This window comes from Carettochelys insculpta, chromosome 1 (assembly GCF_033958435.1).
Source record: "Carettochelys insculpta isolate YL-2023 chromosome 1, ASM3395843v1, whole genome shotgun sequence".
NCBI classification, from domain to species: domain Eukaryota; kingdom Metazoa; phylum Chordata; order Testudines; family Carettochelyidae; genus Carettochelys; species Carettochelys insculpta.
The window spans coordinates 366324954-366352703 of record NC_134137.1 but is presented as its reverse complement, the minus strand read 5'-3'; the positions used below and the strand labels follow the sequence as shown (position 1 = coordinate 366352703).

General features: G+C 42.0%; 1 protein-coding gene across 5 annotated transcripts; it reads right to left on the bottom strand.

The window, feature by feature from the left end:
* On the bottom strand, positions 1–27349 carry SEPHS1 (selenophosphate synthetase 1). 5 transcript variants are annotated; one of them, XM_075017822.1, is made up of 11 exons: positions 26513–27068; positions 25087–25117; positions 24118–24383; positions 20911–21014; positions 16957–17064; positions 15822–15976; positions 14821–14911; positions 11211–11310; positions 8393–8605; positions 2861–2954; positions 1187–1306 (listed from the first exon to the last, which is right to left on the bottom strand). In XM_075017822.1, the coding sequence occupies exons 3-10, from the start codon at positions 24308–24310 to the stop codon at positions 2893–2895; spliced, it is 1026 nt and encodes a 341-aa protein (XP_074873923.1). In that variant the 5' UTR covers positions 24311–24383; positions 25087–25117; positions 26513–27068; the 3' UTR covers positions 1187–1306; positions 2861–2892. The 5 variants fall into 5 exon arrangements, with proteins under 5 accessions (XP_074873889.1, XP_074873906.1, XP_074873898.1 ...); XM_075017788.1 differs by lacking the exon at positions 2861–2954 and having other exon boundaries at positions 1–1304; positions 26513–27066; XM_075017813.1 differs by lacking the exon at positions 1187–1306 and having other exon boundaries at positions 1315–2954; positions 26513–27066.
* Positions 27350–27750: the final 401 nt, after the last annotated feature.

Here is a 27750-nt window from a genome sequence, read left to right as displayed (position 1 = left end):
TAAAAAAAATTAAATATTTATTTGAATAACAAGCTTAAGTTCAAGCTGCAAAGTTGGCAATGTAGATTTTAAACACAGATCACAGAAGCGTTCACAAAAAGTATCTGAGCAAAGAACAAAAGTACTAAAATTATACTAAATAGCTGCTGATTTTAAAGAAACAAAAAAGGTTTGTAATCACTATACAAAAATGTAAAATGTATTAAACACTACCATCCACAGAACAGAGGTTTGCTTTTGAAGTGATTATATTTAAAAATTATTTGTGTAGTTAATTATATAGTGAATTGTAAATGAATATTATATAGAAAACTCCTTTTGGTCTGCAATTCCTTTGTTGTACTATAGCACACCCAATCACGTTGCAAAACTGAGCAATTATTATTTTTCCTTACTATCAATAAAGAAACAGTTATTGATAATACAGTAAATATTGTCAGGTCTACAAATAATGAAATTAAAATTTCTCCTTCAACTATGAAGTGCTTTCCATGCAAAGTTAGCACTTGTTTAACAGAGTGTGCTACCAAGCAGTGTCCAGGGTTGTAGAAGATCTTGGGTAAAACTAAACTTCACAAATCAAAGACTGAATGTAATCATGCAACCCTCTTACTACTTGAGTAAACACATTGTCACCTACAAATTTACTGCCTTTCCAGAATATCATTCAAGGCATCCAAAAATTAGACTTAATGATAAATATACATTTAATGAAAGGACACACAGCTATTTGACACTACTATTGGTAATGTCTGTGCTACGTGAAAGCACCTTTAAAAAGAGCCTATGCGGCAAGAGATAAGTGTCTAAAGATTCAAAATGAATCAACAGTATTGGATAACAATATAATTCTCAACTCAGAAGCTGCCTCAAGATTAGGTGCATCTTCAGTTAATGTAACAGGAAAAAAAGGCAATGGATTTTATTTTATTAATTGTATCCACTCAGACTGACCTAAGGCCATCAGATGTGCAGACACAATGAAGGTTTTGTTTTTTTTTGTTTTTCTTTTTACAGTTCTTTAAATTGTAAGATGATAAAGGAATAGATCTATTTAAAAACAAAAAACAAATAACTATTTTATCTAGATTAAGAAGTGGCACCAGGTGTCGGGTTCACATTTTGTGTGGCCACTTGTGGTGCAACTTCAATGATTCGTGGTTTATCTATAATTCTGGCAGTACGGTTGCCCTTCTCTACAATCCCAATAATCCATGCTTGGTGACCCTCGCCGTATTTTGGAGATTTGATCTCGGCACAGAAACGTGCTGCCTGTTCACGTGGTAAACAGATAAGAAGACCTCCTGCAAAGAAAAGGGAGCAATATTAACCTTTGGTTGCATTTCAACATCAAACACATTTAGAACCCAATTCTGCAGTCCTTATTCATGTGATCTCTTGTTGATTTCAGAATTTCTTTGACAGAATAAGAATTGAAGATGATTGGGTAAGTCTTTCTGATGTTATTTGTTACTGTGATGGAGGAAATTTACTATATCCATAATTAATAAAGTTTAACCAAATATGCTGCAAAAGTCAGTGAACAAGCAACATGCTAAGAACAAAAGATATATTGAAACACAAGGGACTTGCAAATATATAATAAATATTGTAACTCACCCCAACTATATATTCACATAACATTATGATGAATAAAGAACCCTGTTCCGGTACCCTGACTCCCATGTCCATACTACCTGAATCGTCCACTGATTTCACTGGAACTGCTCATAGCAAAGTGCTGTTCAAAGTGAATAAAGATTTCAGAATATGATCTAAAGTTGTGTCTAGATCTGACCCTAGAAGTCTTGCTCTGATACTCAATCTGATTTTAGTAGGGCTGTTTATGTGACTAGTGTTTTCAAACAGTCTTCTCCATAAAACCCTCTCCCTGACACTCATTACTGATTGAATCTGTGAAAGTAACATTTGCTAATGAAAGCAGCGTATTCAGCATTCATTTAGTAAAAACAGGAATACGGTGGTGCTTCTTCAATGCCTTTCTTCAAACAATTACTTGCAAGCCCATCCTTTTTCAGGACATTGAAAGGAACTGGAATGGATTTTGAGAGATCTGAGTTGTTCTTCTGGGACCTTGAGCATGGTGATTAACCTCCTGCCACCTCAGTTTGTGTAAAAAAGCTGAAAATACTTCACTACCTGCCAGTACTATTGTGACGACAAATCCAACAATGCAAGTGACATGATCAGATACTGTGGCAATAAGCACTAAATGGAAAGATTTGTAAGTAAGTTGATTTTATTAATCAAACCTTACAGCACCTGATGAGAGAGGAAGGAGACCTATGAAACTGATTCTGTTACGTAACAGGGAGCTGTGTTAGTCTATATGCTATCAAAACAAAAAAGCAGTCAAGTAGCACTTTAAAGACTAACAAAATAATTTATTAGGTGATGAGCTTTTGTGGGACAGACCCACTTCTTCAGACGATAGCCATACCAGAACAGACTCAATATTTAAGGCACAGAGAACCAAAAAACAGTAATTTTTTGTTTTGATTCTGTAAGTTACTACTACTACTACTACATTTAAGCACCCTCAAAAGAACCCTCTAGTACAGACAATGGATAGTCCCTGAACAATTTAGCCAGGGCACTCCTACTCTTATTGAAAAGTGCCACGGTATCTTAAGTGACCAGACATAGTAAAGACTTTGGGTCCTATGTCTTAGCTAGGATGGTGCATCCAGTAGCACAATGCCCATTATAATTATAGGTCACTGATTTAGAAGAAACTCCAAGAGAAGAGCACTATCTACTGAATCACCCACAAAAATTCCAGCAATACACAAGAGTTTCTTTGAGCTCTTCTAAAAAAGTGTGCCAATCCTGCTTATCTTATGTACAACAGGTGGTTGGAGTAGCTGCAGGCTAATGGCATGCCATGGCCTTCAGATTATTTTTCTTCTGAGCACCTTCATTTACTGGATACTCTTCCCATGTAAACAAAAAGAGAAAGGGATTACATGGTACAGAAACCATCTTTAAGGCTGCAGTTTTTTCAGTCATAATCATAACAAACATTATATATAAACATTTCTAGGTGCTATGTGGGCTCTGTCTGCTATGCATGAAAACACCTACATTTTCCAGGCATTTGGGAACATACATACCCCTGTTCTTTACAAAGGCAACAAAAGCAGAAAGGCAAAAACCACCATGGTTGTGTCTACACTAGCCCAAAACTATTTCAAAGTTTACTAATGAAGCACTGAAATACATATTCAGTGCCTCATTAGAATGCCAGCAGTCGCAGCACTTCGAAATTGACGTGGCTCGCTGCCACACGGCTCATCCAGACGGGGCTCCTTTTTGAAAGGACTCTGGCAACTTCAAAACCCCTTATTCCTAACAGCAGATAGGAATAAGGGGATTTCGAAGTTGCTGGGGTCCTCTTGAAAAGGAGCCCCGTCTGGACGAGCTGCGTCAATTTCAAAGTGCTGCAGATGCCAGCATTCTAATGAGGCGCTGAATATGTATTTCAGTGCTTCATTAGTAAACTTCAAAATGGCCATTTCCATGGCCATTTTGAAGTTTTGGGCTAGTGTAGCTTCCACCCATGATGTTTAAACTACTCCAAAACATATCCCAGGCAGAAGTGCTCTTACCATGGAAGTCTCTGCATCAAAGTTCAATAGTTGCTTCATTAGTGATGCAAATGGATCAGAAAATCAGTTTCAATAATGAAAGTCCAACTTACATTTGACTTTCAAGTAAACAACTTTAATACCAATTAGACAAACAGGGAGGAGTGCTGGGAAGCATAATATGATAAATGATTTGTAAAGGTGCAAGGAAATAACCTGAAATCAATTTTCTCCCTCACCTCCTCCTTATATCATATGCCAATTATACATCTGCATTATGATTTGTAGAAAAAGAGATGTCATAAGTTGAGGCTATTTGCCAGTTCTCACCTGAACTCCATGTTCCAGACAGGTATATCTCACCAGTTCTTAATGTAGCATCAGGCCCACTGACCGAAAGGGAGAGAGGGAGGAGGGGGCAAAAGGGGCAACTGCCTAGCAACGGTAGCAGCAGGAGCCTCAGGCCCTTTAAATCACTGCCAGAGGCCCTTATGGCACACTCAATGCAGTGCTAAGGGCTGCCTGGTGAAGGCTAAGCCTGAGCCCCACCTGTTCTACCATAGGTCCTGTCCCTTCTGAGGGGCGCAGAGTTGGCTTTCCCATGCCTTGCTCAGGGGTTTGGCAACTCTGTCAGCCCCCCTATGTAGAATCTACTGCTTGTTACTAAAAATCTCGTCACCCTAACACTGGTATTGGTGGAAGCTCAAGAAACAGCAGTTATGAGTGCTATCCATCACTTGTGGTACACTGCTACAAAAATCTGTTTGTAAAATAGGAAACTTCCTGAAATACAACAACATCTATAGCTTAAGAAAACAAAGTATAATCACTCCAATTATCCTGCAAGAAATACAGGAAGCGTTACAAATACCCATGAAGTCCAACTCCCGTGTTCTGTAACATCTTTCAAATCAAAAGCCAGAGATACATGGAAAACTGGTGAAAGGAATTCAAGCAACATCCACATCTACAGTGAATGTAAATAACTGCGGAGCCATCTGAAAGGAATTCATAACCAAATTTACAAGACATGCCTTCCTTATGAACCCTGTCATTTCATTTCCAGAGCTCTTTTTTTCCTAGGAGGGGAGAGTGCTTGGCCAAGGTGTGGCATGGACATCCCTGAGACTGATGTACTCAATTTACAGAGCAGGAATAGCACAAGGGCCAGAACAGACCAGTGCAAGATGGAACACTGTTATCTCCTGGTCTACCAGAGCTTCTCACTCATCAGAAGGTAGTGCCCACTGTTCAGTCTACATTCCCATGCTGCATTTGGCTTCTCTGCCGGTACTAATAAGGCAATTGGTCCCATTTGAGGTGGGGTTCATTATGCAGACATCTACCCACCAAGAAATAAACCACAGGATTCATTTGTACTCCAAGGTTGGAAAAATTAGCAGGAATTCAGCACCCATCAGCAGCCAAGCTCATCCGTCCCTTTAGTGATTTTTGTCCACTAGCAGCCCAGCTGACCACACCTCTGCCTCTCAGAGCCTACTGCAGTACGACATTCAGTATACTCTTGGAGGAATGGGGAGAAGCTGGGGCACTGTGGGAAGCGGCAGGGTGGCAGCTTGGGGGAAAGAGGTGGAATGGTAGAGTGATGGAGGCTGTTGAGCACCCTCCCCCACACATTACCAGAGAAGTCAGTGCCTATGATGCAAGCTAACAAGCACATTCACATAGGTCCCCAAATGATATTTTTCATCTGTACTATCAAAACAAAAAGCAGTCAAGTAGCACTTTAAAGACTAGCAAAATAGTTTATTAGGTGAGCTTTCGTGGGACAGACCCACTTCTTCAGACCATAGCCAGACCAGAACAGACTCAATATTTGAGGCACAGAGAACCAAAAACAGTAAGCAAGGAGGACAAATCAGAAAAAGATAATCAAGGTGAGCAAATCAGAGAGTGGAGGGATGGGGGGGAAGGTCAAGAATTAGATTGAGCCAAGTATGCAGACGAGCCCCTCTTGCGACTCAGAAAGCTCCCATCACGATTTAAGCCATGTGTTAATGTGCCGAATTTGAATATAAAAGCCAGCTCAGCTGCTTCCCTTTCCAGAACGGCACGATAATTCTTCTTCAGTAACACACATACCGTTAGGTCATTGACAGAATGCCCCATTCCATTAAAATGTTGACTAACTGGTTTGTGGATCTGGAGTGTTTTGATGTCTGTTTTGTGCCCATTGACCCTTTGTCTAAGGGAGTCAGAAGTCTGTCCAATATACAAAGCATCTGGGCATTGTTGGCACATGATGGCATATATGATGTTAGTAGAGGAGCATGAGAAAGTGCCCATGACTCTGTGAGTAACCTGGTTAGGTCCAGTGATGGTATTTCCAGAGAAGATATGTGGACAAAGCTGGCAGCGGGCTTTGTTGCGGGGAAAGGTTCCGGGACTGGTGTTCCGGGGGTATAGACTGTGGCTGTTAGTGAGGATCCTCGTAAGGTTGGGAGGTTGTCTGTAGGAGAGAACAGGCATGTCACCCAGGGCCTTCTGGAGTGTAGCATCCTGATTTAAGGATAGGTTGTAGGTCTTTAATAATTGGTTGCAGTGGTCTGAGTTGGGGGCTGTAGGTGATGACCAGTGGTGTTCTGTTCTTGGCTTTTTTGGGCCGATCTTGGAGGAGCTGGGCTCTGGGTATTCGTCTGGCCCTGTCGATTTGGATTTTTCACTTCTCCTGGTGGGTAATTACCAAATATTCATAAACCTGAATTACCCACCAGAAGTAAAAAATCCAAATCGACAGGGCCAGACGAATACCCAGAGCCCAGCTCCTCCAAGATCGGCCCAAAAAAGCCAAGAACAGAACACCACTGGTCATCACCTACAGCCCCCAACTCAGACCACTGCAACCAATTATTAAAGACCTACAACCTATCCTTAAATCAGGATGCTACACTCCAGAAGGCCCTGGGTGACATGCCTGTTCTCTCCTACAGACAACCTCCCAACCTTACGAGGATCCTCACTAACAGCCACAGTCTATACCCCCGGAACACCAGTCCCGGAACCTTTCCCCGCAACAAAGCCCGCTGCCAGCTTTGTCCACATATCTTCTCTGGAAATACCATCACTGGACCTAACCAGGTTACTCACAGAGTCATGGGCACTTTCTCATGCTCCTCTACTAACATCATATATGCCATCATGTGCCAACAATGCCCAGATGCTTTGTATATTGGACAGACTTCTGACTCCCTTAGACAAAGGGTCAATGGGCACAAAACAGACATCAAAACACTCCAGATCCACAAACCAGTTAGTCAACATTTTAATGGAATGGGGCATTCTGTCAATGACCTAACGGTATGTGTGTTACTGAAGAAGAATTATCGTGCCGTTCTGGAAAGGGAAGCAGCTGAGCTGGCTTTTATATTCAAATTCGGCACATTAACACATGGCTTAAATCGTGATGGGAGCTTTCTGAGTCGCAAGAGGGGCTCGTCTGCATACTTGGCTCAATCTAATTCTTGACCTTCCCCCCCATCCCTCCACTCTCTGATTTGCTCACCTTGATTATCTTTTTCTGATTTGTCCTCCTTGCTTACTGTTTTTGGTTCTCTGTGCCTCAAATATTGAGTCTGTTCTGGTCTGGCTATGGTCTGAAGAAGTGGGTCTGTCCCACGAAAGCTCACCTAATAAACTATTTTGCTAGTCTTTAAAGTGCCACTTGACTGCTTTTTGTTTTGATAGTATATAGACTAGCACAGCTTCCTCTCTGTTACTATTCATCTGTGCTGACTGGGTTTGGATTTGAATTCTTAAAAGAAATTCCATCCCATACCCTGAGCATCTGAGCCACAAAGTCTCCAGAGGACAGAGCTTCTCTTTAAATACCTATGACTAAAGAACAACTGAATGTATCACACACTGAAGAGAGAAAGTAAAGAAGAAATACAAGACCAAGAGGAGAAATGAGGTAGAAAGAGAAAAAAAGCACACCATAAGCTTGTCTTCTAAGAAGTTGTACGGCAAGGAAAAAAGATAAACAAACACGACAGGGAGCTGTTTACCTCCTGGTCTGATTTGAATGCACCCCTAGGTAGTAGTGACTAAGAGTTGTTGCCACTTGATAGCTGTTCAGAGGATGGATTTGGTATTATCAGCCTAATTTCTAGCAGATGGATGGAAATAGGACAAAATTATCCTTACAAATGGCAACTTACTTGATGGGCTCTAGAGAGACCAAATAATGAGAAAACAAATTCCTTTCCCAGTTAGCAATTGTCTCTCCAGGTCATATTTGCAACACATTCAAATGGCAGTGGGGGAAACAAAACCTGCACTTTTGATGCTTGTGCTAGGTATAGATAGGGCGACAGATTCAGTCTCAGGGGGTTCGTAATCCATGACTAAAATTCACTACTATAAAACAGTTTTATAAAGAAAAACACTTATTTGATTGCCTGCAATGCTACTGCCAGTTACTTTTGAAAAAATGCAGTGCTAGCTGCACTGTAATCTGCACATATTCAAATATTCACTGATTTGTAATTAATATTTTAAAGAAATAAGACTTTAAACAAATTCAGAACCATCATTAACTGTTATTCTAGAAGTTTCAGATATTCCCCACGTGAGGTTTTTTAATGCTGTATTTCATAAGAGAAGCGCTTTCAAAATAACTTCGTTGTTTGATACAGGCTGAAAAAGTTAACTGTGAGCCAATGCTCTTATTAACCTCATACCACCATTCAGAGCTCAACACTTCATGTTGGTAGCTACACATCTGAAAGACTGAAATTCTGAAAAGAAAAAAATAAGTCACTCACCTGATGTCTCAGGACAGGTCCCATGCATGAGGCCAAACATGTTACCACATGCTTTGCTAACTGCTGCCATCTTGGCTAGGACAGGAAGATTATGGATAACAAAGGACACCTCATTTCGTTGTTGTTTGGCTAAGTTCTGTGCATGCCCGAGGATTCCAAAACCTGTGATGTCTGTAGCTGCATGTGCATTGAAAGTGTGCATGAGTCCAGCAGCTTGACAAGGGGGAAAGAAAAACAAGTAAAGTAACAATTATTTAGTATGACAGAGAAAATTAAAATGGTATTACATGTCTTTAGGAAAGCTATTTAACCTCCCTGTTCAAATAAAAACCTTCATACGTGAAATCTTTCAGTGGAAAAGTCAGTTAAAATTCGGGACAACATAAATTCACAGGCACTCAGCAGATTCTCTTTAAACATTTGATTTGATAGTGTATTTTTCAGCATAATTAAATTATATTTATGAGCATGTTCTAAATGAAGGTGTTAAGTGTCCTGGGTTTAGCTTGGCCAATTAACTGTAAAGTTCAGATTGCATTAGTTTCTTGGTTTGTACAGGTCATGCAGTAGACACAGACAAGTAGAGCCAACTCCATAATGTTCCAGCCACCCCACCTAAGCATTCACGGAATCCTTGGGCATTTGCAATTGCCAAGCTCCTGGCTGGTAAAAAGGAACTTCCACATGCAGGAAAATAACTGTAGACAAGTGCATTTATGTGCTATGAAAGGTGACCTACAAAGGGGAGCAAGAAAAACGTCTTGCCCTTTTTAAAGATTTTCTGATGCATGAACAACACTTGAGAGGTTTTTTAGATTAGAAATCTCAGTTATTGAATCTGTCTTTTCCTGGAATGAGGTAGCAAGTACCAGGGAAGTAAAATCTCAGCAAGTGAGAAAAAAAATTTTTTTTAAACATCCTGGCAGCTTCAACTTAAACTCTCAATTCAGTCCTCTTCCCCCTTAAAAGTCCAAAAAGAAAAAATTACACTGCTTGATATTCTATGGTAAAAGCAGAAAAATACCCCATACATGACATACCACTTTTTCCAGAAGGAAAAAAGGGGAGGGAGAGCAGGACAAGAAAACGAGAACCTGGGTGGGGAGGGTCCTGAAGGAGAAACACCCCAAAACAAAATTCAAAACAAATGAAAATAAAAACGTGAGAAGTTTTTGTGAAAATTCAATTTTAAGTTTTGACCACCCCTACCATCCAGGGCTTTGTTAGACACCACAGAGAAATGCAAAAAAAAGCAATGAAGCAGCTCAGATCTCATGTGTTTTGGATTTTTGGTCCTCTCCTCTCCGCCACATAAAAAGCTCGGGGCAGAGAACAGAACAGAACAGAACAGAATGGGACCTCTGATGTAAGCACAGTCTGATGTCTACATTCTGGAGGCAAGACCCAGTGGGGTTTGGCTCAGCTCTGCCCAGCAGGGCTTGGGAAGGGAGTTTCACCTCCAACCCCAAATCACCAGGGCAGGCCTCCCAGCCTGTTTGGGGTGCAGGGGCACATAACCAAAAATTATAAACTCAGGGTAGGAGAAGAGCACTTCAAAAAGTTTGAACACAGCTCAGGGAGCAGGCAGATGGCAACTGGGAGCTATACACAGGCAGGGAGTAACTCAGGGTGCAGGGAGAGGAGTATCTAGAGGCTTCCCCCTGCATTCACTGCTCCCCAAGAGCTCTGTGAGCCCCGAAGCCAGGTCCCTCTGCCTGGGCAACTGACTGCAGAAGCCATCAAATGGGGGATTGGGCACACTCACAATCCTGGGTACCAGTAGCAGGCAATGAGGGAATGCAGTAACTGCTTGCTGTAAGGTGCCAGCATTGCCTGGTTCCACCTTCCAGCCTCCAACAAGGCCACAGGATGTGGTCTTGGAAGAGGTGGGGAGGGTGTGGAGCTGCCCTGCTCCACATAAGGCACTGCAATTTCGGGGGGGTGGGGGCGGGCAATACCCTCTCTCTCCCCCACCCATACCCCCCCCCACCAACTGCATGCCAGAGCTTAGGCTTCAACCCAGCTGAGGGGGCACTGCAGTCCTGGATTTACGCGCGCAGGAAACACTGTGGCTACGTCTTCACTGGAAACATCTGTGGACAGTAACATCTGACCAACCCTGCTGACACAGTGCAGCTACACACAAAAGCAGACGGAGAGAGCAATCCACTGTGTTGGCAGAGAGCAGCCAGACTACCCTGCCCTTTGTCAACAGAATGGGTGACTGGAGGCTCTGCAAAAAGGGCTTCCCAGAGAATCAGAAGCCCTTTTTGTTGACAGAAGTGCTTGTACTGCACTTGTGTAGACAAGATGTCCACAGAGCATGACTCCTCAAATTTTTGAGGGATAACACTGTTAAGACAAATACAAAGTTCTGTCGAGGCTCTGTTGACAGAATGTTTTGTGTGTTGACACTCCCTGAGTTATGGCTAAAAAAGGCCCCTTCCGTCAATAAAAATCTTTAATGTAGACACAGCCTGTGCCTTCAGCTGAGGGTCCCATGCCTCCCTGCCCAAACACATTACCATGGCCCCCAATGGGCCACAGAACCTCCGTTGACAACTGCTGCTCTAACTTGTGTTATTTACTGCACTCATCTGGAAGACCTTCATCTCAAGCACCATTGTGCCTTTGTTATATCAGAAACAGGGGTCTTCTTAAATTTTGTTCCATGAACATCGAATAGATTAAAAAGGAGAGACTAAGCTGATGTTGTTTATTTCATCACTGAACACAGATTAAATTAAATGTGGATTTGAAAAAAAAAAAAGGAAAGCCGAAAACCCCCAGAGCTCTAGGGCATTCTCATTCCTTGTACCTGTTCTGTTGAGTCTTGCCATGTTCATCATTGCCTCCTGGTATGCTAGTTCCACATCTTCTTGAGTAACCACTAGCTTGATTTTATTCCATTTTTCTGGCTATTGGTGAAAAGAGAGACATGAGTCATTCAGTTTATTTTCTAGTTTTATGGATGTGTTTTAAAACACATTCAAATTTATGCAACTTTAATCCAGGATACTCTTCCACGTCTTGGATATATTTAGTTTAATTTTAAAAAGGCTAACATTTTAAAGTCAGTTAATATTACTCATATCTTTAGGTCTGCAAAAATGCAAAACAAGTTTCTCCATTTATATTTGTTTACTGTGCTGTGCCTAGATACTGCAGTTCATAGGCTGTTACAATTTAAAGAATTTATTAGACTACATTTAAGTGTTGTCTGCATTTTACCCCGTCCTCTGTGGGCAAATACACTAGCACAGGGAGTCAACAACCGAAAGATCTAGAAGAGCCATTTTTTCCAAATTTGGTAGAAAGCCCAGTAATTCAAGATCTGCAATGAATGTGAATATGAGACAGCCCTTAATAAATTCCATCAAACCATACTTTTTGTAACCCCTATTTTAAGGACAGCAAAATGATTTGTAATGTGATACATGTTTACTGCAGGACATTCACAAGCTTTTTACATATTCTATTTCCTCACACTTTACATGTGTGTGTTTTGACCACTATATTCCTGACTTTCACTCCAGAGCCTTCTCTCTCTCCCGCCTCTCCCCCCTAAAAAATATTTCATTTTTGAAATCACTGTACAACTGCTCACATCCTTTGATAAGGCACTCATATATTCACCATCTGTGAATGGCTTTCCTCATTTTATGATCTGCTGAGTTGCCACAAAACTAGTCACAGTTATTCTATTTGGTGATTTCACCCATTAAGTGACAGTGTTCTCATCTTGATCTGCTTTGTATAGCAGCTCCTCTATGGCTTTTTTCTGGCATCTCCCGCTAGATTCCGTTCAGCAAAAGTAGTGTGGTGTTTTTTTGTTTGTTTTTGTTTTTTGTTTTTTTAAAAGAAAAATGCCTCTCGAGGTTGCCTTTTTTTGTTGGTGGTGAATTTCTTATTGCAAATGAGACACAAAGGAAGCCCAGATGAAGTTGATATAAATGGGAAGGACTAGGGCCATTCAGTTTGAAATTCTCTGTTTTCATCTTCAATTTTCCTCTATTTTGAAGCCATTCCAACCGCACTTTAACTATGCCAATTTTACTTCACAGTTAGTTTCAGTTTTCTTTCTTAAAATGTGTATTGCCCTTCACAGCAGTAATGCCACAAGCTTCCTTTTCAAAATCAAGACATTTTTGATTGCGTTGTTAATATAAAGATACAGTAAACCCTTGAAATTTACAGCTTCAAGTTCCACATAACTTGCTTTAATGTGAGTTAAGCACAACTTGAAGCTGCTCTGCGGCTGTCAGCCTGCTTAGCTGCCCCCAGTGGAGCTCTGAGGAAGGCTTTAGCCTGCCTCACTGCCTTAACAGCCCCTTCTCCATGCCTTCTCCCAGCTGTGCAACTGTCACCCTGATAACATCACCACAGGGGGAAGGCAGGGAGAAGGCCTTTACCCTGCCTAGCTGCCCACAGCTGCAGGCAGCTAAGCAGGCTAAGAGCCCCTTCTCCCTGCCTTTCCCCAGTGGCACCACTGTCAGGCTGCCAGCTGCACAGCTGGGGATGGGGCGGGGGCGCGGGCAGGGAAGGCAGGGAGAAGCAGCCAGGAAACTGAGCAGCCCAGGCTGTTCAGTGTCCTGGGTCCCGCAAGTGGCAGGGAGTTGGGAACCAAGTGGCAGCCTGGTTCCCAGCTCCCCACCCCAACTTGTTCAAAAATTTGAGTTATGTGGGGAGTTGCAGGAGCGCAAGTCCCACATAACTTGGGGTTTTACTGTAACAGTATCATATCCACAATGCACTGCACATATTAAAGGGGGAGTTATCCAACTCTTCCACATCACATATTGTTTGCTACTTAGATATGAGCTGTTCATTGTTGGGCTTTTAGACATTCACTGTTTATTGAAAATTGTTTGTTTTAAACTTTGCAATTACAGCATTGGGAGCCACAAAGAAGTCCTTAAAGAGGTGCATGCGGCTCTGGAACCTGTTGAGGCTGAAGGTTCAGGAGTGAAAGTCAGGAAGATATGGGTATAAACACACACGAGTAAAGTGTGAGGAAACAGATTATGTAAAAAGTTGTTTTGTGAACATCCTACAGTAAACATGTATCATATTACAAAATCACAGTGTGTGCTGTTCTTAAAATAGGGATTACAATAAGATTTGACATTATTGATTAAGGACCATCTTGTATTCACATGCATTCAAGCTATGAATTATTGAGGTGTGTTTAAAAAAAAACAAACAAAAAAACAAAAAAACAAAATCAAAACCAAAAAGACACCCCACCAAATTCGAAAAATGGCTTGTTTTGCTATTTTGGTTGCTGATGCCAGAGTATGGGCATAACTCTACAGCTTTGCAGATCAGGATTAGACCTTAGAACATTTTTCATAAACTTAAAATAAAGAAAATAAGTGTTTTCTCTCACTGTCCATTCTTCAAACTCAACCCAGGGTCCATGGGAAGGAAGAAAAGTCAAGCTATTCTCCTCCCCCCGGCACTTTTGCTCAGAGAGATTCTGGAATTAAAATTCATCTGGAAATTTAGTGGCTGACACCCCAGGCAAATTGAATATGAGCTCACTTTTCAGCTCACTTTTCTGTCAGTCTATTGGCTCAGCTGTTACCATAACAGGAAAAGCGCATCTTTTTAAAATTGCAAACTAAGCAGTGGCAATTCTGACGACATACAATGAGCACCAAATCACAACAGATGCCAATTTTAGTCACTTTTACGTTCAGTAGCTACATGTTTGCCTTAAGTAACACATGGAAATATTTCCATGCATGTAGTACAAGTACAGATATCTTCTTAAACTTAAAGCATAATACATGGAACAGAGATGGTTCCATGTATCTCTATATAGAAAACAATAAAGCAGTCCTGTAACACTTTGAAGACTAACAAAATGATTAGGTGATGAGCTTTCATAGGACAGACCCACTTCTTCAGATCTGGAAATCACAGAACTTCCAGATCTGAAGAAGTAGGTCTGTCCCATGAAAGCTCATCACCTAACAAATAAATTTTTTTAAAGTGCTACAAGACTGATTTTTTGTTTTGTGAAGATACGGTCTAACATGGCTATCTCCCTGTGACTATATATAAAGTCCATAAACATTGGATGAAATCCTGGCTCTACAGAAGTCAGTGAGGCCAGTATTTCAAGACATTGCTTTGTTCATTGCCAGGCATCCAGATCCATTTCAAAGCATTTTGAAAAATCATCTTTAATACAGTAGTGCCTCAGCACCAACCGAATATGGACGCCATTGTGGCAGCCACTGTACAAATATAGAACAGCAGAAAATTCTTGTTCAGAAGAAATTGTGATCTAAACAAAAAAAGGCATTTGGGGTAAGGGACAAGCAGCAATCCCCTTAAATAAATGAGCATTCCCATTTCAAAATGCTTTAGCCTTGAGCAATATCACTGACATTTCACCTCATGCTAAGCAGTTTACTCACAATATCTAGCCATTGGTGTACAGCTACAGCCACTTGTGTTCCCAAGGGTTTAGTCAACACAAGCACATCTCCTGGCACTGCATTGTCTGGCCTGCAAATGAAGTGTTCACATATTAATTACAAAGTAAAATTTACACTTGAATAGTTTAGTTGTATTAGTTTGAAAATTACATTTCAACAGACCATACATTCCACTGCACTGCAGTTGCACTGCAACTTTAAAAATAAATAAATAAATAAAACAAAACAAAACAAACACTACCTTAAGATTATGCTATGGGTTTCACTGTCGCAGGTATTATTCAGGCAGACAATTTCTGAATATATTTAAAAGGAGATTAGATCTTGATATAAAGGATAATGCCTGCAGTTGCATAAAATCCTGTTTTTTCCTATTAAGTTGTTGGGTACATTAGGAGAGAAGAAACAAAGGATATGTTATCATTCCTCCTAATTCAAGGCATACATGAACCAATTAGGAACAAATTCCTTCTTAGGGTACAATACTCAACAGAGAAAAGGGATGATGCCTTTCTCCATAGCATTCAGTATTGGCTAATATTGGATACAAGGCAACATAGCTTGAAAGCACAGCACTGGTGTGACATTCATGTTCTTAACTATTATTAATCTGGTACTTCAGATAACATTTTAAAAACCAGCTTTCTAACCAGTTTTTAAAAAACAGGCTATCCATCCCCTGCCATCATTCATATCTAAATGCTCCAAAACGTAAAGTCTTCCTCCTGAAGGAGTATATATGAGCACAACATATCAAAAATCAAACCCACTTTCTGAGAAAGTATACCAGTGCAAGAAAAAGTGCTTGCAACCATCTCCAAGGTGTCCAGAGTACTCAAGTGCTGAGAAAATACATCTTTATGTACCAGAAGAATTAAAAAAAAAAAAAAGAAAAAGAACATATGGTATTCAAAATGAGGATACACATTTTTAACTCTTTCATATGGCACCATACAATTTTGTTCAGTGATTTAACTTACATTATAAATTCATTAGGCTGACAGACTGTAGTGGCCACGCCTCCTAAAACAATCCAAGGATTTAGCACTGTTTGGCCACCAGTCACAGATGTTCCTGCCTCTTCTGCTGCATCTTTGAAACCCTGGATAATTAGAGGCATCACTTTGTCCCTTTCCTACAGATCAAAGTACAGAGTCAGAGTTTCATATAACCAGAGTCTACTCATTTCACAACTGAATCAGGGCATTAGGAACTCAGTCCAGCTCCCACTGAAGTCCAAAGCAAGACTTTCCTTCAGGAGAAGCTGGATCAAGCCCTTAAAAAATTAGCTTCCAGCAACATATATTCCATACAGTATGGTCATGGGTTCACAGCTCCTTGTAGGAGCATCCACAAAAGGTCACACAGGAGACAAAATCTGGGGCACAAATCAAGGATTGCAGAGATCCAAGTCTACTCCTTATGGATTGAAGAAAGCTCTGCAAATTCAAAACACCACCCTGGTATTTAATTTGGGGCAGCCCACAGGCATGTTAGTGCCAAAGGGGAAAGGGGGATTTAGCCCCTGAAAAAGATTGCTCTCTATTCTCTCCTTCCCACTATCCCACCCACTGGAGAAACCCATAGGGTTCTTGGTAAGTTCTTCCTACAAGAAGGAAGTTAGTTGTCTGACCTGCCACAGGTGCTGATGATTTCCAATTATCCACCTCACTTTCTTTGGCACCAGATCAGTATTGCTTCATAGGAACAAAACCTGGCATAAAAGACCCCACAGAGTACCTATACCACACTTAACAACATGGTATTCGAGAGTTGGCTCAGGCCCCTTCTGTACAGGGCTGAGCAGAAACAGGGACACCATTTGGGAGAATACAACTGAAAAAATGGGCAAAAAATGTGCAGCCAGAGAAGAACTGTTCAAGACCAGCCTGCCAACAAGCAAACAAAGAAGTCCTATCAATATGCAAGTGATTCTTAGGTGTCGCATCCCAAGACCACCCACTGAAGCCCTTTTTAAAAATGGCCAAAACTTTTTTTTTTGGGGGGGGAGACATTAACATAAACTTCAAAGTTAAAGGTTCATCTAGAGTAACACACTGTAGCAAGTATAGTTACGTGGGTCCACTTGTTTCACAGTAATCACCAAAACCTTACCCTATCTGTCAGTTTATTACTGATCCCAAGGAGCATCAACATGTTGTCGCACTCTGTGACCCCCATAGCATAAAGGTCACTTAGGACATTAGCACAGGCTATACGCCCCTGCAAATAAGCAGACAAAAAATGCAGATCAATATTTCAATATGTTTAGCTAGCACACGAACAGGACAGCTGTAACCTTTAATGTGTGGTTATGCTCAGATTGTAAAACTGGCACACAGAGTCCACAGGCCTGCTTCCTGTCTCTACTCCGAGTCAGATTTCTCACTTGACAAGGAGCCCATTTCTGAACTGACTTAAATCATACCTCCACTGAACTCAATGGAGCTATAACACGGTAATTCACATCAGCCAATGATCTTGCCGAGTAAGTTAATATTGCTTTCTACTTTTGTTAGCCCTTCAGAACCAGCATAGTTATAAGACATTGAATTGGGTTCTAATCTTTATTGTATGTTATCTCTGAATGGTTTATTGAAGTTCCCATCAGTTATACCGATGCAAAACTGCCGATAGCAATGGGACTGCAGATGCGTCACTCAGAACATAATGCAGTTATGCGGGCTTAACTGAAGGTCTGTTTAGTCTACAGAACAATTTTTGTCAGAATTCAGGGAGCAAAGTGGAGACAGCAAAGAGCTCATTGATAAGGGAGCATTACTGAAGACACTGAGCTCTCTGATGAAGAACATTCCTACTGGGGAGGGATGTTAAAAAAGCCCACAACATCAGCCAAATTCTTACACCAACATAACTGAGAACAGCCTGAGGTAACTCCACAGGCTTTAAATAAAGTTCAAATTAATCTGGATTTACATGTAGAGAGATGGAACAAATCTTACCCTCTGTTTTATGGCTGTGTTTTGCAGTTTCCCAATATGATAAAATAACTGATCTGCACATTTAAGTTAACAATTTGGGCCAAAAGAAACAAAGTCCTAGATAGAAATCATACTTAAAAAAAATCTTATTTATCTTAAAGTTCAAATTTTCACTGAATAAGCTATATTAGAATAAAAGCTCTTTGGTGCAAAGACCATATGCCTAAACTTTGCTAACAGGCAGCATACAATCTGACCACAACGGACCATCATCAAGCTTCAGATACATGCTCACGTACCTCCCCAATGATGTTAGTGAGGCCCTCAGCACGTATGTGAAACTGGAATATGGTGGAGTTCTTTAAGAGGCTTACTGACTATGCACAGTGAATGGCTCCAAGAAGATGCACCGCTAGTTTTGTGTAGATAACAAAGGAGGCTCATCGTTTTCCTTTCTGTACTGGGATTATCAAACTATTAAGCACTACCTTTAGTATTTACTAAGCAAACTGCTGGTTTATGCCCTCTTAAGAGCAAATGATAAGGCTTTCAAAACCACAACCACAACAGTTCTCTTGTCTAATGGCAAGAGGCCAATGCAAGACCCTGCCAATAGGTAAAACCCTCAGGGAAACACACACAGACACTGCAGATCTCAAGTCTGAGAAAACTGAGGTGGAGACAAACTTGGCAACAACACACTTTCTTTGCCTTCAGTGGTGGCAAACACCAGAAGGGTCATAATTGTGATCAGTCTGGGTACAAGTGTCCAACCTCTTGGAGGTTTATCTGAACTATATAGGCCTCTTCAGTTTGCAGAACTGGGGCCTCAGTCTGCAAACCTGAAACAAATGGATCTACTTTTAGGAATAAGGTCAACTCATAAAAACAAAGTTCACTTCTGCTCCTAAAACATACCACTTATTTCAGGTGGGGCTTGTAGCCCACACCACCTATTAAGGCTTCCTACAACACTTCCTCAGAAAAACTGTTTTCAATTGCGTGTAACTCTGCAGAACTATAGCCATTTGGATTGCAGCTCTGCATGTCTTGTATATGCCTCAGGATGAATGCTGTTGGAAATTTCAACCAAAATGGTTCATTCATTTCCAAAAGCAGGGCTAAGCAAAATGTTGTTTTGTCCATATTTAAAAAATATCGAACCTTTACTTAGAAGTGACCCAGCACCCCCATGCTTTGAAACTGGGTGACCTTTGAGTCAGACGAGCCTTTTGTTATCCATGTGACAAATCCACCTAATTTGTCCCAGTTATAAGTATTAGGACAAGGAGAAAGAAAGGGCCAGGAATTAAAACAGACTGGACAATGAACCAGCAGCGGGGAAACTGGGATTTGCTGGTCAAGGGTGTGGGTGACCTGGGCAGGAGAGGGATGCAGGAGAGGGCTGTGCAGAAGCATGCAGAGCTGCTTCCTGTCCCCTCCCAGGCAGAGCCCATGGCAGAGCCCGGTTTGCCTGACTCGGCCCATGAGGCTCAGGGCTTCATATCCACCACCTCGCAGTGGGTGGAAAAGCCCCAAACTTCAAAGGCGAGAGCCAACAGACTGGGGATTCCCCAGTCCTAAACTAAAGGTTCCAATTCTGCTGATGAACCACAAGGATGTGATTATGATGGCATTTGATGGAATTTGTTTTTTTTTCCCAGTATATTTTCAACACGAGAAAATTCAGGCACAAAAGCTTTGTTTAAAGAACATTAGTAAATTTGCAGAGTCAAGCACTAAGACGTTAGGAAATGGAAAATTTAAGGTTGCCTGAGCTCTGTCCATCCCAAATGAAGTAGGAAGGTGTGACAGAAATAAGAGTATGTGATTGTGTTATTAGTACAATGTGTATGTGCAAAGGAGCTTTAAGGTTGCATTTATTTGGGCATTTCCTAACAAGAGTGCTTGAATTTGCAGTCTTTATTATAGTCTTAATTAAAAAAAAAAAAAAATGTATAATGTGGATCACCAGTGCACACAGTACTCTAAAAACCACACGCATCTCTATTGTGAGAGAGGCGGTACAGTCTGAACCTCTCTAATCTGGCATCATCCATTGTCCGGCATGATTTTTGTTAGCTCAATAGCCACGTACCATGGATGTGACCAAGGTTGCCATGGTCCCAGAAAGTTTGTTTACACCCTGTTTGTTTACATCAATCCTGGCTCTCAGTGCTCTGTTCTGTAATTTAGCTCTAATTTACCCCTAAATGGCTTCTAAGAGTCCAGAATGCAGTGGAAGCAATAGTAATGTTGCTAAACAATATTGACCTCCCATAGTTTGGCAAATTCTCTGGTTTGGCACTGGTCAGGACCTGAGAGTGCCAGACTAGAGAGGTTCAACATGTAATGTAATCCGAGTACAGAACTGTAAACTAGTCCCAAATCCCAATCTAGTTACTGTTTTAGGATTTTAACCATCACTCTGCTACTGACCTGCTACATAATTTTGGGTGAGTCATGTAGGCCCAGCTCCTCCAAACTATTTAGGCTTTTTTGAAATCAATGGGAATTAGGTGCCTAAGTACGTGTGATGATCTGAGCTATAATCTGTCTCAATCTCAATTTCTCTGTCTGCAAAGTAGAGACAATACAAGGAAGTGTTGAGGAAACTAGTGATTTTGCAGAGCTCTGAAGGTAAAGAATGCAATATTATTCCTAAGTATTACTACTCAGGTTCTTCTAGTCCTGCAATTTTATCTAACCATTTCAGAACCTCAAAAATATCCCCACTGGAATTTGGTTCTCTGAGTAGGTCAGATGATAAAAGGGGCTTTCTATTTAAACTGAACTCAACACCCCATCGAGAAACCCATTTCCCTTGATAGCACTTTCCCAACCAAAGTGGCTCACTGATCTTATAGGAAGAAGATCTGATTTCAAAATTAGCTGTTCTCCTGACATTCCCACCTTTAAAAAGCATTCCTGCAACTGTACTGGCAAATAAGGGAAATGACACAGGAATGGAAATATGAAAGAGATGCAAAACATGACAAACCAATCTGTGCAATGGCAGATTTGTACAAGAGACAGCATGTTACAACCAGTGTAGACAACTCAGATTAATAATGAAAGCACAAATCAAAGTCAGGGATACATGTAATTGCAAATTTAGTCAACTTACCATCATATAAGGATCATCCACAATGGGATAAATGTAATCTGTTGTCTGGACCAAAGACAAACCACCGTGTCTTAAAGGAATGACACAAGTGTCCATCCCAATTCCTGCAAGGACAGGAAACCATCAATCCACAGAAATTTGTTCATCTCTCAGATGACTGTAATTCTCAATAAAAGAGAATTTGTAAAATAGGCCTATGAAATACAAGCTACTTCCAAAGCAACAACCACCACAATTTTGTTCCTTACAGGAGGTATGTTGGAAATAAATGAAATAAACTAAAAGACAAAGAAAAACTGCAGAAAGGGACAGGAAACTAAAGTGGAGAAGGTATAAATGTAAGCAGTAAACATCCATGAGTGATAATCTGATGTAAATTAGTATTGTACGGCAAGTTTAATTATGATGGGAATTTTTTTCCCCTTTATTCTGGAAAACACTTCCCCAACACTATGCCATTATGGGGGTAAACCTGGAGAGTGTACTTCAAATCTGGTATGCGGCTGTTCTTGGACCACCTTGCCAAAAACAACAGTTTCAACCTTCTGTAATAATTTACTGTAACTATTCATGACAAATCTCAAAGATAGGCAGCCTTCTTGTAGAAGAAGCATAGCCTGGATCAGTCTCTAGCTAGGTCCTTATGACAGTCTTGCTGGATAGTCACTCTAAATCCATTATTGTCAGTCTTATTGTGCCACTGAAGCTTGGCACCCGCATGATCACTGATTGTGTAGCAGCACTCCTGGATAAACAAATTGTAATCCATGGGTCTTCCCTCCTAATAAGTCTATACTAAGAAAGCTGCTGAAATTGAACCACTCTGATGGAAGCAGTTGTCTATAAATATCCTCAATATATGCTCCCCCCACTTTGCTACAGTCCATATCTTAGGCCTTCATTCTGCAAGCTAATTCCTACACACGAATCCCCTGAAACAGTGTGAAGTTCTACTGAGCAGAGTGGGGCTTCAGAGGGGCAAAAGATTCTGCAATATATAAGAGCTCAAAGGATTAGGGTGTATGTGCCCAAATTTGCAGCCTCTTACGAATGGAAAAATACCCGCGTGTATTTGGGACTGCTTCAAGAGTCAAAACAACTTATAGGAATAGGGTGCAACTCTGCAAATCCTACCATAGGTTGAAATTCTCTAGTCTGGCACACTCTGGTCCAGCAGGATCACTGAGGCTGGTGGATCAAAGAGCCCAAGCTGCGCCCAGCACTCCTGGCTGGTCCGGAGTGGAGCCCCATTGGTGGCAGGGAGCCCCACACCTGGAGCCAAGCTCAAGGGTGGGGGTGGGGCGTTGCAGCGAGCTCAGCCAGGAACAGAGCTTCTCCTCCCACTTCAGTCCCAGAGCGGGGAATCTCAGGAGCTGAGACCCTCCAACCAGTCTGGGGGGCAGGGAGGGTGAAGTCGCTTGCCCAGCCAGCAGGCAGCTCTCCAGGCAAACAAGGAGACCTGACCCCCGCAGTCTGGCAAATTTCCTCATTCAGGACCACTCAGGTCCCAAGAGTGCTGGACCAAGGAAGTATAACCCATATTGCTATCTTCCTTCCTAACAGCATCTCAGAAGTACGATCCATACACACAGATAAGGAAATTACTGGCCGTCTTTTAAAAGCACAAAACTTCAAAAGAAATACTACCAAATGCATTTATTAGAGAGACTTAAGCACATTTTAAAAGACTTAGTAAGTCTATTAATAAACCAGTGAGAAAATTAAGTTTTAAAGATTCCTTTCAGTTTATTTCCACCCCCCACCATTTATTATTGCCCATTCATAAGGCGAAATAAAAACTAAACTAAGAATTTTGTTCTTGTTTAGAACCACGTTTGCTTTCTAGTTCTCACAAACAACACCGAGTTGAAAAACTGCAGAAGACTAAACAAACATTTTTTTCAAACTTATGAAAACACTTCTATTAAAGTTGAATACTACATAAAGATTAAATTTTGGGCCAAATGAGCTCAGAGCATCCCTTATCATGGGATCCTCTTAAATCACATTGCCACTGAGCCTCACATACAAATACTTCATAGATCTATTTCATACAAAGATTTCCCTTGTTTAAATGGAAACACTGACTTTCTACTGATTTGACCCTCTTCGATGAAACCATGTTGTGACCTGTTAATCTACAGTTATATTAAAATTGTTTAAAGTGAGTGCACTGTGTGGAAGAATAATAGTATAATATTTAAAAAAAATAGTTGGTAAGCCTGAACTGGAGGAGTTTCTAAAATTTGCACTGTGGAGAAGAGATTAAAATACATATGTCTGAACAAACAGATGAACTGAACTAAAGACCTGTCATCATTGAACATTTTATCTTCACTAATTTATCTACACCAAAATAAGAACTGTAGTTGATATCAAAATACCCACATGCACCCTGTTCCCTGTGAAGGTTGCTTCTGCAGGTTACTTTTCTGTGCTCCTTGCATCACTATGCAAATGCCAAAGAGAAAGCAAATCTGGCAAGAGCCATACAGGTCTTGTAGAGACAGCCTTTCCCATGAAACTACTACAGGCAGAACAGAAGTTATAAAGAACGTGACACAATGAGAGGACTGAAAGGGAAAAAAAAAAATCTGTCTTTTGGCTCACAAGTGAATTTAATTTAGAAATGAAGGGAGGCTGGGTTTGGGAGCTAGATAATTATTTACAACTAATCCTCAGTTTCACTTTACGTCAGAAAATAATGTGAAATATTTTAGGAGAGAAAAAAATACAATTAGACTCAGTAGTGTTTCCCATTACCTATTCTGCATTCACTGAAGAAATATTAAAATAGATACATTTGTTTTTAGAAATCAATTGTTACTATTTTGGTTACTGAACTGCCACATAATTCATGTATAGAATCCATTAGTGAAAAAGGCTATTGTTCATTTCATTTTTTAAGAACTCTCTCTCTAGTTTAGGGTCATTTTATAGCTCCTTTTTTCTCCTTCATATAGTTACATGCTTGGCAGAAAGGATATTAATAATGACAATACAAGCATAATAGTTTTGTACAGCAAGTGCTACTAGATTTGAACTGCTGTATATCCTTCACATTTCTGGACACAATCCCTACTTTGCTAATGCATATGCATTGGACACCTTAATATTAAATAAATTAATAGGCTAACAGTTAACTTGATCAATTGCTTATCAACAGGGAGAAAATAATATCACTTATTACTAGAGGAACATGCTCACCAAGCCTAGGCATAACTGCTCCCAGAAACTGTTCATCTTCTTGAAAATGATTTTCTTGCAGGGACTCAAGCAGTTTCTGTAGAACATCCTGAGGCACTTTACAACCCGTGCCTTTAAGTTCAGTGAATCGAGTCAAACGGAAGCTCTTGTCCAGTTCATAAGTTTCTGGGTTAAAAGTCTCCCGAACAGACATGGTTCTCTCACACAGAATGCTACCTTCCCCTCACCTTGAGCAAATGTATCTGTTGGTTTCTCTGCTGATCAACCTAGTCAGAAAAATTGGGAACATCAGAAAATTCTTAGAATGCACAACACAATGGGTCTGTATATATCCAGAGTAAATATATACACAAAATATTAATGTAGGGTTTTTGGAGGCATCTTCTTGCTGTTTATTCCTCCTCCTTTCTTTGAATAAGTAAATCAAACCACTGAGCCGATACCATCTGTTACAAGAGGTGGGCATATCCCGCAAGGTAAAATCTTGAGACTATAAGGCAATAGTTCTTCCATCGTATGACATTTAAACTAGAGCACTAACAGGACAGTCCAAGGAGTAGTATGACTTTTCCCCTACAGTTATGCCACAGCAGGGTTTCATTTACAAAAATTAAACGTGTCCACAGACTCATTTAACAAACAAAGAAAGAAGTTCTGCTGTTTTACTTACTGGGAGCAGCCTCTTAGAGAAGCTTTAGGCCCTGATTCTGCAACACGCTAATGCACAGGAGTAGAGTAAGCTCATTGCAAAATCAGAACCTCGCGCTATAGCCTCTATTTCAAATAAAATCTTTCAAACAATGAAGCAAGTTCAGTTCTGATCTAAGAGGGCGCACCTCTTTTGGAGTCAACAGAAATACACCTGTTCACACCATTGGTCTATTTTCCCTAGAGGAGATATATGCTGGTAATACAAAGAGTAAGAAAAGAAAACATTTAATCAGGATATTTCCTCCAAAGGCACATTACCTTTACATTGTATGATGTTCATCCACCAAAGCTGTTCAAAAGACAAAAAGTCTTGAGAGGCAAGAAATTTGTAGGAACTAAAAATACTAATCAGAGTATGTAAAGAGACACTGATGACATTTATTAAATAAATTTCTTAATGTACACCTAATATTAGACCTCATTTTCAACTGTATCAGTTGTACAATATGCTCCAAAACTAATCATTGGCCTGGCTGAAGCACTTAACTTCTTGGGAATGGTGGTGATATTGTGCAATTTGTCTTTGGGGGCGGAGGGGGAGGATGACAACTTTTCTGGAATTTTTTAAAGTGACCTACATAAGCAGTGTCTTAGAAAGCAAATGCCAGACCTATCAAAGGGGTTCAGCATGCACCCCGACTGACAGCTGATTACGTTATTGGGTTAAACTGAAAAGTTCTACTCCACTGCTGACTTCCATTCAGTACATTTGGTACTATTTAAAAAATATCTACACCCTTAAGGGACCCAACTGCATATCAAGAAACTCCACAGGCGTCTAACAAGTTCTACAAATTCGAAGGGATGTTATTTTATTGAATGTGGCACAGAATTGAAATTCCAGTTTTAAAGTCCCTGAAAACGGCTGATTGGGAACTGAACTCCCCTTCGCAGTATTTTCCCTCCATCCCTGGGAGGCGTGTCACTTATTTAAAACAAATCTTCAAAAGCCCAAGCTCGGGCAGTAATCCAACTGCTCATTACAAGAACGTGCCTTGGATGAGCAATAGGTAATACAAACTAACAGAGATGATACTAACAAGAAAACCTATGGAGATAAGTAGGAGAAAAATAGCGGCTATTAGGGGAAAGAGATGTTTGAACACATCAGCCTAACTAGTTCTAGAAAACGTAGCATTTTTTAAGTCTGGAAACACTTCCCTTCCATTCACCCTAAGACTGGTATATTCTTAGCACCCACCACCTATCCACCTCTCTAGAAAAGGATTTAGAAGTCAAGGACAAGAACCACTCCTTTTTGCACAGTCTGAGCACCAATACTTGAATATATTCCCTGCATTCAACAACAAAATGTTGAGCTACACACAGTTATTTAGTCAAAATCCTCAATAGGGAAAGGAACACACCACACTTCTTGGTGAATAGCCGAATGTGCTGCAAGCAGTAATTTCTTACAGAGACATGGAAGCAACCAGATTGGAAGCAAGATCAAATTTCATGTGACTTTTGGCACTCTTCACAAAAATGCATTTCAGCATTAAACGTATCTGCAAATTAAACGATCCTGCCTATTACAGCAAATCGACTCTATATTCCAGATGTTTGTTACTTTAAAAGAGTGACATAAATATTAAGAGTTTAACCCTTGCCACGCTACAACCCTGAACAAAAACAAAAAGGTTGGGTGTGGGGGGAATACAGTGGAACAGGACCCCGTACCTACCCAAAATAAACCCAAAGACCGTAAATAGCAACCCGAGTGAGGGACATCTACAAGGTGAAGAACTGCAACGATCATTTCTCCATGGAGTGTAGCACGGAGGGCTCCGGGTAGACATGGCTCTGGGACACCTTAAATTTGAAGCTACTGCCTTTAAAGACAAGCCAGGGCCTCTGCTGCTGCTCTTTGTGCAGCCGTGCGGGAGCCCGGCTAGCCGTGCACAGGAAAGAGCCGTGCACACAGCAATCCCTTGCTAAGCACCCCCACCCCAGGAGGGTCCTACTCAGCGCCCTGCACAACGGGGGGACGATCGGCAGCAGAAGCGCGGAGGAGGGGGGGACAGGTGAAGTGTCAGCAGAAGCCGAGTTATTAACCCTTCGCTGGAAGCCGAGGTGCCGGGGCAGGCTCCGGAGGCGGAGAGCCGCCGCCGCCGCCGCCGCCCCCCATTGCCGCCGCCGCGGGGAGGGCGGGGAGCGGGTGGAACGTTCCCCAGGAGCGGCGCGCGCGCCAGGCTCCCCGGCCGGGGGACTCCGCGGCGCCGGGCCCCAGCGGCAGCAAAAATGTCGGCGGGTGAAAAATTTAACCCGTCGTCTGCCAGCCTCGGCGCGGGGAGTTTTTTAAAGCGGCCCCGGCGGCGCTTCGCGGCCCCTTCCCCCCGCGGCCGGGCTCCGGGCTGGGGCCAAGCGTGCCCCGTGCACCCCGACCGGACGCCGCAGCATGGGCAAGCCGCCACCCAGCGCAGGGCCGGGTGTGCAACGGCGGAGGCGGGTTCCCCTTTAAATCTCCCCGCCTGCCCCCCCTCCCCAGGTCTCCCTCTTACCGGCTCGCTCCTCACCCTCCCTCCACCTCCTCCCGCGAACGGGACTCCCAGCCCAGTCCCACAATGCACCGGGCGCGCCGGGCTCCCTCAGCGCCGCCTGAATGAAAATGCCGCCGCCGCCGCCGGGCGGAGGGGGGGGGGTGACCCCCCACCGAGCCCCTTCCCGCGCCGCACGGGCCGGCGGTTAACCCCCCCCCCCCACACCGCGGGCCTTGCCCCCGGCCTCCGCGCGGCAGGAGTGGGGGTGTGAACCCCCACCGCCCCCTGGCGGGCTGCCTCTGCCCCCCTCACGGCCGGGGTTAGCCCCTCCCCCGCCCGGGCTCCGCGCCGCACGAGTCGGGGGGGGGGAGGGGGTTAACCACCCCCTGGCGAGCTCTGCCTCCGCGCCGCCGCGGGCCTTTAAGTGCTGCTACCTGCCTTT

Coding starts and splice junctions, on each gene's coding strand:
- SEPHS1 (XM_075017805.1), bottom strand. CDS start 24,310: ATGTCTGTTCGGGAGACTTTTAACCCAGAAACTTATGAACTGGACAAG. Junction 17,065..20,910: donor TGGATGATCCTTATATGATG/GTAAGTTGACTA, acceptor GCTTATTTGCAG/GGGCGTATAGCCTGTGCTAA. Junction 11,311..14,820: donor TACACCAATGGCTAGATATT/GTGAGTAAACTG, acceptor TTTCACCAATAG/CCAGAAAAATGGAATAAAAT.